This window comes from Poecilia reticulata, linkage group LG6, assembly GCF_000633615.1.
Source record: "Poecilia reticulata strain Guanapo linkage group LG6, Guppy_female_1.0+MT, whole genome shotgun sequence".
NCBI lineage: Eukaryota > Metazoa > Chordata > Actinopteri > Cyprinodontiformes > Poeciliidae > Poecilia > Poecilia reticulata.
Window position 1 is genome coordinate 9,563,753 of NC_024336.1, and position 11,709 is coordinate 9,575,461.

At 40.2% G+C, this 11,709-nt stretch overlaps 1 protein-coding gene across 2 annotated transcripts; it reads left to right on the forward strand.

Annotated features, from left to right (window-relative positions):
- The first annotated feature begins 556 nt into the window (after positions 1 to 556).
- cep76 (centrosomal protein 76) lies at positions 557 to 10,915 on the forward strand. Of its 2 annotated transcripts, XM_008411119.2 has the most exons (13): positions 557 to 821; positions 1,471 to 1,626; positions 1,746 to 1,830; positions 1,910 to 2,134; positions 2,538 to 2,723; positions 3,831 to 3,928; positions 4,340 to 4,468; positions 4,943 to 5,131; positions 7,232 to 7,398; positions 8,079 to 8,238; positions 8,417 to 8,590; positions 9,602 to 9,819; positions 10,539 to 10,915. In XM_008411119.2, exons 1-13 carry the CDS (start codon positions 759 to 761, stop codon positions 10,675 to 10,677), a joined length of 1,989 nt encoding a protein of 662 aa, XP_008409341.1. In that variant the 5' UTR covers positions 557 to 758; the 3' UTR covers positions 10,678 to 10,915. The 2 variants fall into 2 exon arrangements, with proteins under 2 accessions (XP_008409341.1, XP_017160582.1); XM_017305093.1 differs by lacking the exons at positions 557 to 821; positions 1,471 to 1,626 and having other exon boundaries at positions 1,794 to 1,830; positions 1,910 to 1,957; positions 2,050 to 2,134.
- The last annotated feature ends 794 nt before the right edge of the window (positions 10,916 to 11,709 follow it).

The window sequence follows — 11,709 nt, forward strand, 5'->3', positions numbered from 1 at the left end:
ACCTCTGCACACTCTTCATAGTGGCAGATAAATATGAGCTCGTCCTATCTAGTGGCCAAGGAGAGAATTTTGTCTGATTTATAATTTTACCTCACGGAAGTAAAAAACCTGGATTACTTTGAAGTTCATTGAAAATCGAATCAAGTCTAAAGAGTAGAGCATTCATAAAACGTGTATTTCGTTAAAACAACATGGGATCGTTCTCCCCACAGAACAAATACAAGTAAATATTACATATTTCTTTATGAATATTTCAAATAGCTATTTTGCTTGGTTTAACTTCGAACTCCACCCCTGAAAGCACTTCCACCAGTAACAGAATGAATTTTGAACTACAAATTAGAAACGGTCCTTTTTCTGGGAGTCGCTCATGGTTAGGATCCTGGGGCGACCGATATGACACCTAAACACATTTCATTTAGCTAAATCTATATTTTGTTGGTATTTTAAAAAATATGCATTACATTAAAAATATTGATATTAATTTTACTTTGGTCTTTAGTTTGTTAAGTTATACATTTTAATTTGTAGGCTTTTTTTGATGTTGTTTTCCTTTTCTGTCAGGCATTAATGTGGACGTCTAACTGTTTCTCTTTTCGCCCAAATTTAAAACTGTCAGTTGGTTGTCTAAACAAAAAAGGCAGAGCTGACAAGTATTTACAAATATCATATCTAGCTTAAGCAACAACCGATATATGTGTGCGTGTCTGCTGTGTATGCATCTTCGCTGGTCTGGCAGCAAAAGCTAATTAGCCATAATGTGTCTTCCTCCAGAAAAAGCTTCCGAGTTGAAGCAGATAATACACAACCATCTCCTCAGGGTAAGCTAACGGTATCAATCTTAATTTTTTGCTTTTAAGCAGTAACTTTATTCTGTACTTGACCAGTTTCGACAGGGACGTTTATTTAATTCTCCAAATGACTCTTCTGCCGATTGCATACCTAATAATTAAGTGTGAAAATACAACAAACTGATACTTTCCTATTTTTAAGAAAAAGATTAAACGATTAATCATATTTCTTCATCTGTCGTACTGTTGAATTTGGCTATATAAATTACTGATATGACTTTATTTTAAAAAAGATATTTACGTTTTAATGGCGATTTTAAACTCCCTTAAAAATATTCCCATCTATTTTAGTCCAAATCTTTAATTTTAGTTTATTTTCTTGACTTTTGATAAGTACCCACAGATTCAGATCTGTGGAGTTTCTTTACAACAAATCTAAATTCACAATGTTCTGAAGATAGTTTGCCACATTTGTCTTATGAAACAATGTTCTACCATCCTGGAAAACCCACACATAATAACCAGATAACACACCTAATGCTGCTGACTCAGCTCTAATTTATGCTTTCTTACAGAATTGTTGCTATACAGTTTGTTTCCTTATGTAATTCTGTAATGTCATTTTCTCAGTTTGAAACAGTGGAAATGTTAGCAATTAAATTTTTTTTCTGCCCGTCAGATGGACGTCCACGGACGAATCCGAGAAGTCCTGGCAGAGACTATAAAAGACGATGAAGGCTCGGTGCATCGGCCTCTGTCTGAGGGAGACTTTGTACGCGCTCTCCAACGCAGGGGCATCATCGACGATGTGATGAGAGACCTCCACTTCACTCAGGTTTGCCACCATTTTGCAAGCCGTGTCAAACTGAGATTAACATTTAAAGATGTCTGTTTTACATTTCTAATGTGTTAAATGCCACAAATAAAGTACTATCTCTCACTTCTTTGTGATAGCAAAGTGCTCCAAATATTGATGCAGAATCTCCGTCCAAGCCTGCTGGTCATCATGTTGACCAAGATAGTACGCATCTTAAGAAAGGTAAGAGGCGTCAGTCATAATGCCTTATGGAAATAAATGGACTAAGTCCTCGGCCTAATTTGTTTGGATTCTCTTTAAGCTAATCTTGATCCGTCGAGGCGATATCTCTATCTTCAAGTTCTTGGAGGTAAGGCCTTTCTGGAGCACCTCCAGGACTCAGAGCCTCTACCTGGTCAGGTGTGTCCCACGTTTACGCTCTACCTGCACTTCCGCAACCAGAGGTTCCGCTCCAAACCGGTTCCTTGTGCCTGTGAACCCGACTTGAAAGAGGGTTTCCTTCTAGAAATCCACAGAGACAGCTTTGGTAAGAATGCAATGCATGAGATATTAGAGCCATTTTAGATATAAAAAAGTTAATTTCCATAAAAAAAACCTCATCATTTGCAAGAAAACAAACCTCACAAATTTTGAGATTAATTTCTGAAATTTCCAAACTTTTTCCAGAAGATTTCTCTTTCCAAAGTCAAAAATTTGCTATGGTAAGCTCTGAAATTTTTAAAAATTTCTAGAAACATTTCTAGAAAAGAGTTTCAGAAGTGGAAAATGTTACATTTTTGAAATTCAGATAAATCTCAACATTTCTTAAATTTTTTGGCAGAAATTTACTTCATCTTTTTCTACAATCTACAATCACCCTAGTACACCTTTGTGGACGTCTTCCTCTGTAACCAGCCATTTTGTTGCTTTTTTTCTGTCTGGTGCTGCAGGAGACGGCAGTAAGATGGTGGATGCAACCGCCATGCTGTCCATGTGCGACACGGTTCACTTGGTGCTGATCAAGACAGACACTTCCGGTGAAACGACGCTGGTCTCCTCCTACTTCCTGGACTGGAGGATCGTCCTTGGCTCGCCCAGCTGCAAGACGTGTTTCGCCATGGAGATGATGGGAGTCGGTGAGCATCACTGGACAGCAGTGACATCAGCTGCATTGTTCTTTGCATCTTTTCTCTAAAGCCGTGCAAAAAAAACTGATTGAATATTCAGGGATTTTCAGACATTTTTAGCTAGCATAGTTTTTTTTTTAAGAATATTAACAAACTACATAGAAGTTAGGAAGGATCAGATTATCTCTGTGTCAGAGAGTTGGACCTGCAGCGCTGGATAGAAGTACATTGTCTATTAAAAAGTATTCATTTTCTACAAAAAAAAGTCAAATGAAAGTATTCAACATAAAATAAGTGATTGCATAAATATTCACCTCCTTCAAGTTGGTATTCAGTAGATGAACCTTTGATGGATTTAACTGAATCTAGTCACTAAAATCACTGGAAACTCTCACTGCACTTAGCTGGTCTCTATTCCTATCATTTTGCCTCTACTAGCGCCAATTGACTGGACCTCTATTGAATTAGCTCAGCCATGTACTTTAATTTAATTGTCATTATTTTGTAGATTTCAGAAAAAAAGGCCTAATTTTGATTATCATGATTCATTTTGCAAAAGCCGTAATAGAAGTTAGGTCATGCAAGGGGGTGACTGCTTTTTATAGGCTCAGTATTCATATTCAGAAAAGCCTGCACATCCATTCTGTTTGAGAAAAAGAAAAACAGCAGGCAACTACATAGTAGTGCATTAGTCTTTGTGGCATTTATAGTGCTCCGAGTGGACAGGACTGATGTTCCTTGAGTCAATTGTGGGCAGGTGTTGTGAGATCGAAAGCAAATTTGTTGTCAAAAATATGCATGTGTGTTTTTGTTTTAAGTAGTTTACATTCTGGAAAAGTTGAGGAATTACATCTGCATTTTTGCAGAACTTAAATTGAACCTTTAAATCTCCTAAAGTAATGCTCAGTGAAGTTGCTTGCCTCTTGAAGAATAGTTTGTCACACCACCAGTAAAATGCTTAGGAAGATGGATGCCTCCATGTGGATTCAGTTTAATTGTATTTATTGTGATTTGTGTTGTAATTAGACGGATAAACGGAGCAAAGAGTGGAGTCTGTATTTCTCCTTAGTAATCAATAGCGCATAGTTTTTTAGTGATATGTTTGTGTGTCAACAGGAAGTGAGAGTAAAATCCCAGCAGGTGTTTTGACTGTCAGTCTGGAGCTCTTCCCTCCTCTCCAAGAGACTTTGAACACCGATATCATCGTCACACAGGTAAAAGCAGCGGCATGTAGAAAACGGATTTTGGATTGGCTACATGGAGTTAAAAGCTAACAATAAATGTTAACGATAAACGTCAATGATAAACATTAACAATTGTTCCCCCTCCCTTACTGGAGATAAACTGCCTTTAAAACCTTTTTTTGCTAAGGTTCATGTAGCTGTTTTACAAAAAATGTGAAGATGTTAACATTTAAAACTTTCTTTCTCTCTAACCAGAGAACTTCCTTTTGTTTGTTTTATTTTTTTTCTTTCCTGAATGAGCAAATGTTGAATTATTACCACAGAATTCCATTACTGCTGTGCAGAGTCAGTCCTCCAGGAAAAACCATCAATGCAGTGCTGAGAAAGAAACATGAAAGCTCTGAATGGAGGCGCTGATGCCACTGTGTTCTCTGCGTTTAGCAATCGCTTGAGAGGCAGAGGACTGCGGAGAAAGAGAGGCTCTTCTTGGTATATGCCAAGCAGTGGTGGAGAGAGTTCCTGGAGATCCGTCCGTCCCATCAGTCCAAGCTGGTCAAGATCTTTGCCCAGGTTTGTCTGATTTTTTTATTCCACTCTTCCCTCATCTCAAGCTATTCTTCTATTAACAGCGCAATCTCTGTCTCTACTCAGCCGAAAATCTGGGCCCTATTTCCTTTATTTTGGGATATCAGTTATTGACCGATACTTGCATGTGAAACCAATCTGATCCACCGATCTTATTTACCTCAGCAAAGGTCTAAAAATCAACCTGTCCTCTTTTGCTCTGCAGTGAGAGAGATTTAACTGGCAGACCGCTCCACCAGTTCATGTCTGCACATTTTCAGTTAACAGCAGCCACCTCACTGTTTACAAACCAGCAATTTTCTTGCTATATTTAGCAACATTTCAGTCAAAAAAGTCGGTATCATCCAAAATCGTAATCTGCAGGTGAGGCTTTTTAAAGGTCGGTAACTGGCGATCAACCAGAAAACTGCAATTGGTGCACCCTTAATTTGAGCAGTAAACAGTCTGCGCTGTCTGCAGGATGAGAACGGTGTCAACAGGCCCGTGTGTTCCTATGTGCGCGTCCTCCGGGCCGGACGGCTGCTGGAGAGCCCTCGACAGGCCGCCCGATTCGTCAGCCTGCTGGCCCATGAAAGGGCTCCAGTGGTGGGAGGAGGGGGCAAGCAGGAGCAGTGGTGCACTTTAATGGCTTTCCTGTGCAGAGGGAAGGTGAGTTTATGGCAGTGCACTTACTATAATGCTCTATAATTACTATCGGAGTAAGACGGTGGCAGATTTACAGGTTCTTCTACTAAACTTCCAGCTAAGTGTTTCAGATTAGCAGCATTGTTCATGAAGGAAATGACTTCTATTGTTGCACGTCTTTCAGCGACTTTTCAATTTGGAAATGGACTGAACAAGTGCGGCTTGTTAGAAAGGGTTGACAGGAAAATGAAAAGCTGCGTTTGAATGAACCACAACCTTTCTAGAATGTCTGTCCATAACCGACAAACACGGCATATCTGCACAAGCAAATCCTGCTTACTCTAAACCACAACCTCATCAGAAGAACACAGTATTCTACTGCCCAGTCTGTGTCGTTACTCACAAACGCAGCAGGAAATCTGCAACATTAAGGTTGACAAAAAACAATAAATAAATAAAGAGGTTTCAAGGACCGACCTAGTCAAAGTCTAGACATAAGCCTGATATTTATATTATCAGGCTTATGTATTTGCTGACAGATTTCAGTGAATCATGACATATTATGACACTCCAGTCTCCAATTTGTTTTCCTCAGCTGATGTTCACACCTGTCTACATCCCATCAACCACTCCAAGAAGATGTACAGCAAACTGGAGTCCCCCTGTATCGGTACCGATACATTTTATTCAGTATCTGAAGAAGAGCTTTGAGCAGGTTGATGCTGTTTAAAGGGGCAGTTTTCTGTAATATTGACCTTTTTTTAGCTTTACCTCATGTTGTGATGTTATTCCCACATCAAAAACACATCTGGAGTGTTGCCTTGGTTCTTTCCTGCATGTTTGAGAAATCCTTGAATCTCCCATGGCAACTAGTCAGCTGTGCAAAACACCTGGTTGTACCTCCTGTGAGAGCAGGAGTTTTTAAACAGGAGCCCAATTTCAAGGTGTTAAATTACGAAGTAAAATTTCTTCAAAGTCATATTTTATAACAACTGAAGTTAACATAGTTACTTGAATGTGCTATAAAATTACACTGTGTGCCTGGAAAACACATAACACCGCCTCTTCAATTTTAGTGAAGACTCCCCAACACCATGTGAGTTTCCATTAAAATTACTCTGAGTTATAGATACATGTAAACATATAGTGGTACATAGCTGTTTAATTTCTTCCTACTTGGAAGACTATTTATAGACTTTATCCTGATTATAGCTTTAGTGATTGGGTTTAGCTGTTGCTTGGGACAACATGTCCTGCTGCCGCTAAAATGATGTTCCAGACGTCAGAAAGCGTCACTTCAACTCTGCTCAGCTGCCTTCACACGTTCCCCGATTCTGAGTAGGACGGATTGTGTTCTTTCCGAGGAAGGGAGATTTGTGCAGGGTTGACTGGCTGCTGCATTTGATAGTGTGGAATTTCCCAGAGCGCCTCAGGATAAATGCTCAGTCCCCCTCCTAAGTGAAAAGGCTGGCAAGACAGACACAGCACAATTCTCACAAAGTGGCCCTTGTCAACTGTGATTTATGAGTTTCATTCCAGGGAAAATTAATTTAGCCTCATCAGACCCCAGCCTGTTCTGATGCTACCGTCCATATTAGCACTTCTGGAGAACATCTATCATCCTGACTTGCCCGTAGCCTTGTGCCGGCACGCCGAATATGCAGCCCCCACTACTCGACCGAGGCCATTTTACTGGAAAAGGTGCACAAGTGAAATTAGAGTTGCTTACTGTTAGAGCCAATTTGATGACTGCAGAGCTCGTTTCCTCCAGCAGGCCGGTCTTTTGTGTGTTCAACACTTCTGAGAAAGGCTAGCGGTGCAGCAAGAACAAGATATTGTTTTTTGTTGTTTTTTTTCCAAACAGGATGGTACCAATATGATGAATTAGGCAAATATGTTAAAACAACATCTTTTCTGTTCAGATCTACAGCCAGGAGCAGTCGCAGTCTAAGTGCTTCATTTTTCTCACAGACGTCACAGTTAATCTGTTGTTTCACATCCGAGTTCTAGTAACCTGCATTTCTCTCCTTAATTAGTGTCTTACAAACATTAATAAGGTCTGTTGACTTTCTGAATTCCAAACCACCCATAGATCCTTACGCAGCTCTGTCTGTCCTCCCTCAGGGAGACTGTGAGGACCACGCTACTCTGCTCTGCAGCCTTCTGCTGGGCTTCGGGCTGGACGCATATGTGTGTGTGGGCACCAAGGTCAACAGTGGTCCACACACCTGGGTCCTGACCCGAGGTACCGACGGGAGCATCACTTTCTGGGAGAGTCTGACGGCACACAGGTATGATTCAGTTTCACCTCAGTACTAACACAGACAGGTCATGTGACAGCTGCACACTTTTGGTCTGCACACCTTTCGGAACAGGAATGGTTTTTAAAAGTTGATCTGATCATTGCACTCAGAAATGTAAATATGGATATAAGTATAGGAATATATATCTAATTTGAAAATATCTCCATGAAAATACACATTTTGAATATTTTTTTGAAGTTCAAAATCTGTTCATCAGTGCAGTAAACTGTGTGTGTGCGTGTGTGTGTGTACTTATATAGCTGTCATTGGGGGTACTTACTAATGACAAATGACCAAAATAGTGTGAATGTTTGTAGTTGTGAGGACATTTTGCTGTGTCATCAAATGTTTGTGGATTAGAGGTTAAATTTAGGACTAAGGTGTGAATTGAGTTCAGGTTAGGGTTAGTTATGTAAGTGAGTTGGTTACTGTCTGGTTCTCATGCAACCACAGTTAGGAAAAGGTCAGGGTCAGTCCACAGAAATGAATGGAAATCAGCGCAAGTCCACACACGTGTAGTGAAACCGGAGTGTGTGTGTGTCGGTAAAGTATTCCTGTTTCTCAACAATGCATGTTCATGGAAATATGTGACAAAAAGTCATTTTACAATTTTTCAAAATATTTTTTTTATCTTTTGAGACTGATTTGACTTCTGTGTATGTGATCAGGTATCTGCACCGGCCCATTGATCCAGATGCTCCCCCGCTGGTCCCGCAACCCAAACCGTCGTCCCCTTACCGCACCGTGGGCTGCGTCTTTAACCACCAGACCTTACTGGCCAACTGCCAGCCGTCAGACGCGGTGGAGCTTTGTGTGTTTGACTTCCAGGTAGGATCCCTGTGAACCGCAAAGTTTCTTTAAGAGAAACATTGGGTTGCTCACACTTAGTGCGTAGGATCATTCATCAACAACTTCTGTCATGTTGCCATGAGGAATGACAACAAGTCACTCTGGATGCTGTGCACTGGGTGTGTGTGAGCATGTTTTCCATCTGTTTTCCCTTCAGAATCAGTCACGCTGGAAGGCGATGAGTGAAGAGGCTCTGAAGTCAGTCTGTGCTCCAGGCTCCACCTCCTCTTTACCTCCTCTGCCGCCTCTCTGTGCTTCGTCTCTGGATTCTGCTGAGGTCAGCAACCATTTGGAGCTGGAGATGCGCTTCCTGGTCTCGGAACACAGGAAGGTAAAACTCAGCGGTGAACACGGTGCCGTTGCTTGAGGGCTAGGAGTTTCTTTGATGTCTTAAAGGGGCAGTGTTGTGTAAAATTATCTTTTTTTTTTTTGTTTTACATCATGTTATAATGTTATTCCCTCATCAAAAACATGTTTAATTCTTTCATGCAAGTTTGAGAAATCTTTTGATCTCCTGTGGCAACCATTCACCTGTGCAAAATGCCTGGGAGGTCCTAGCTCCGCCTTCGAGACACAGCTCCTCCTCAGACCTGCGATCTCCAAGGTCCAAGCTACCACCTTCCGCCTCACAGAGCAGCACCTCCCTCAATCAGCTCCTTCAGACTAGTCAGCAGCAATTAGCAAACACCGGGTGGAACTGCAGATCTGCTGAGCTCATTATTGGAGCTTCTTAGAGCAACGCTGGTAAAAACGTTGAAGGGTTAATAGAGCATCAGTGTTGTGATGACTTCCTGAAGGCGGAGTTTCAGAAAGAGCAGAAGTTTTTAAAGAGACAGAGGCCCAATTTCAAAGCATTAAATTGCAAAGTCAATTTTTTAAGTCATTTTTGATATATATAGCATTTTTTTAACAACTGAAGTTAACATAGTTATTTGATTGTGCACAATTTTCCTGAAAAACACATAATACTGCCCCTTTAAAAATGAAAGCTGCAGTGGTGTCGTGGCTTAGTGGTAGAGGTGGTGTACCATGTGCTGAGGGTGTATACCTTGACGGAGCTGTCCTGAGTTTGATTCCCAGCGTAGGGCCGTTTATTTACCGACTTTCTCTTCTCGTCAGTAGCTACTTCCTGTGCAGCTACTGCACAGGAAGTGCAAAACCACTGTCTACTCTTCTGTGTATTTCTGTAGACTCTATCTTCTCAACAGCAGAACAAAGAAGTATGATTTCTGGGTTTTAGTTTCTAATAGCCTGTCCCCTTCAGTACCATTTGACCAAGTAGTGGTAACGTAATCAGAATACGTAGAAATGCCTTTCTGTTTTGTCGGTTCCTTTCCTCCAGGATCTAGATCTAGCTACAGTGTGGGACGACCACCTATCCTACCTGCTGTCTTCAGCCCTGTCAGCTTATGAAATGGAGCGTTGTACCGGCGTCTCCTGCGGCAACGAGGAGTTCCAGGACGCGGTGAGGAGGGCCGTGCCAGACGGGCACACCTTCAAAGGCTTCCCCATTCACTTTCTGCATCGCAACGCTCGCAGAGCCTTCGCCACCTGCCTCAGGTTATACATTGTCCCATTTACATTAACAGTCTGATCCTTAGTACTGGTATACTTAATCGAATTCTAATTTTAGTGTATTTTTGTGGCTTTTAGTTCTGCTGTTGAAATATTTCTAAAAGCAAAAGTAGAAGTGTGCTGTTGTATGGTGCTACAAAAGAACAGTTGGAAAAACTATAAACTGAAGATGGTGTAGTAACTAAAATGTGCTAACATTTTCAGTATCTGCTAGGTATGTTTGCTTGTATTTTGTTCCATGAACAAAAAATTCTATTAAAAAAATGCTTATGTAAGTATTCTTAAACAGAAAAGCCAAAAACTACCTCAAGCAAGCGTAAAAAACATTTTTGTGAAATTGAGGATGCAATCTGCTGAGTTTCCTTAGAAATGTTTAATCTACTTTGAATAATTAATTGGGCATACTGTACTGTTTTGACAATTAGGATCATCTAGAATGTATATGTGATTGAATTGAAATTATTATTTTTTTCGTAAAGTGCCTTGAAACAACATTTGTTGTGAACTGGTGCAATATAAATAAACTAAATTGAATTGAGGAAGTTATTCTGAATGTTGCAGTTTCCACTGACCTTTTCTAATGCTTTCTAATACTTCAACATGTGCTTAAAAAAACATTGATTGAACTTCTGACCTCTGCATATCTGATGGTTCTTTTGCTTTAGTTGAGTTCTTTTTTCAAGCTCTGTCCCCATTTCTTACAGGTCGCCATTCTGCGAGGAAATTGTGTGTTGTCGTGGCGACCATGTGAGGCTCGCCGTTCGAGTTCGGGTTTTTGTGTATCCTGAGAATGCCTGCGCCGTATGGATGATGTTTGCCTGTAAATACCGTTCTGTGCTCTGAGCAGGCAGAATATTCACCTACCTAATGCCTCGTGTTGCACATGGACCACAGGGAAGGTTCTACAAACACAAAGCCAGCTGATGGTTAACAGAACCAGTGGGTCCACAAGAACACTGAACTGAAATGAACTAAAGGAATGATGTTGCTTTGACATTTATTTTGTATATTACAATCTTTATATGTAAAGGCTTTTCTGCTATTTATATTTTGCAAATAAACTGAAATTTGTCAAAACTTACTGCTAACTTTTTTTATAGCTATTTTCAGAGTACATGTCTTAACAGTTTCTCAAGAGGTTAATATGAACACATTTAGGACTTGTATAGATGAGTCGTAAATTGACTCATTTATATTAATCCATTTAGGACTCATGGTGTACTAAATGGACTCATTTATATTTAGGACTCATATAGATGAGTCCTAGATGTGTTCTATTAAAAGCTATAAAATGAGCTGCTTCTAGAGCAGCACTTTTTCCTGCTCTGGAAAACGAGCTGGAACTTTTCGGCAGTTATCATGGAGCTGTTGTGCAATCTGTTGATATCGGGTCCATGATTCAACCCACTGCTCACCAAACACATCTACATGCAAAAACTGCATAGAGTTCCTGTCTGACTTCCTATTACACCCTTTTTTTTGACTACAAAAAATATGCACTTGTTAGTGCTGATTAGTTGGAGGTGACATAAAACAGTTTTTACTCAAAGTCTTGTTGAGACCAGATGTTTTCATACACAATATACAAAACCCTTTTTTCTCACCAGTTACATTTCCATTGACCACTTAACTGCGCAAATTGGAATTACAAAAAATAAATTTGTTTAATGGAAATATGGCAAATCTAAGAGAAAAATATGGCAAAAAACACGTTTTTTGAGTAAAAAAAAGAAATTGTGTGAAATTACTATAGTTCGCAAAATTGCAACGGAAACACTTCCGCACCACACATGTCATGTGATCAACAACCGGATTTTATTCGTGGCGGAAAAGAAGAAGAAGACGACAGGAAGTGGTAGTGTGAACTTATTCACG

Excerpts from the sequence above, each read along its gene's own strand:
- cep76 (XM_008411119.2), top strand. The coding sequence starts at position 759 with ATGTGTCTTCCTCCAGAAAAAGCTTCCGAGTTGAAGCAGATAATACAC. Across the intron at positions 2,724-3,830 it reads CATGGAGATGATGGGAGTCG|GAAGTGAGAGTAAAATCCCA; the intron begins GTGAGCATCACT and ends GTGTGTCAACAG. Across the intron at positions 3,929-4,339 it reads CCGATATCATCGTCACACAG|CAATCGCTTGAGAGGCAGAG; the intron begins GTAAAAGCAGCG and ends CTCTGCGTTTAG.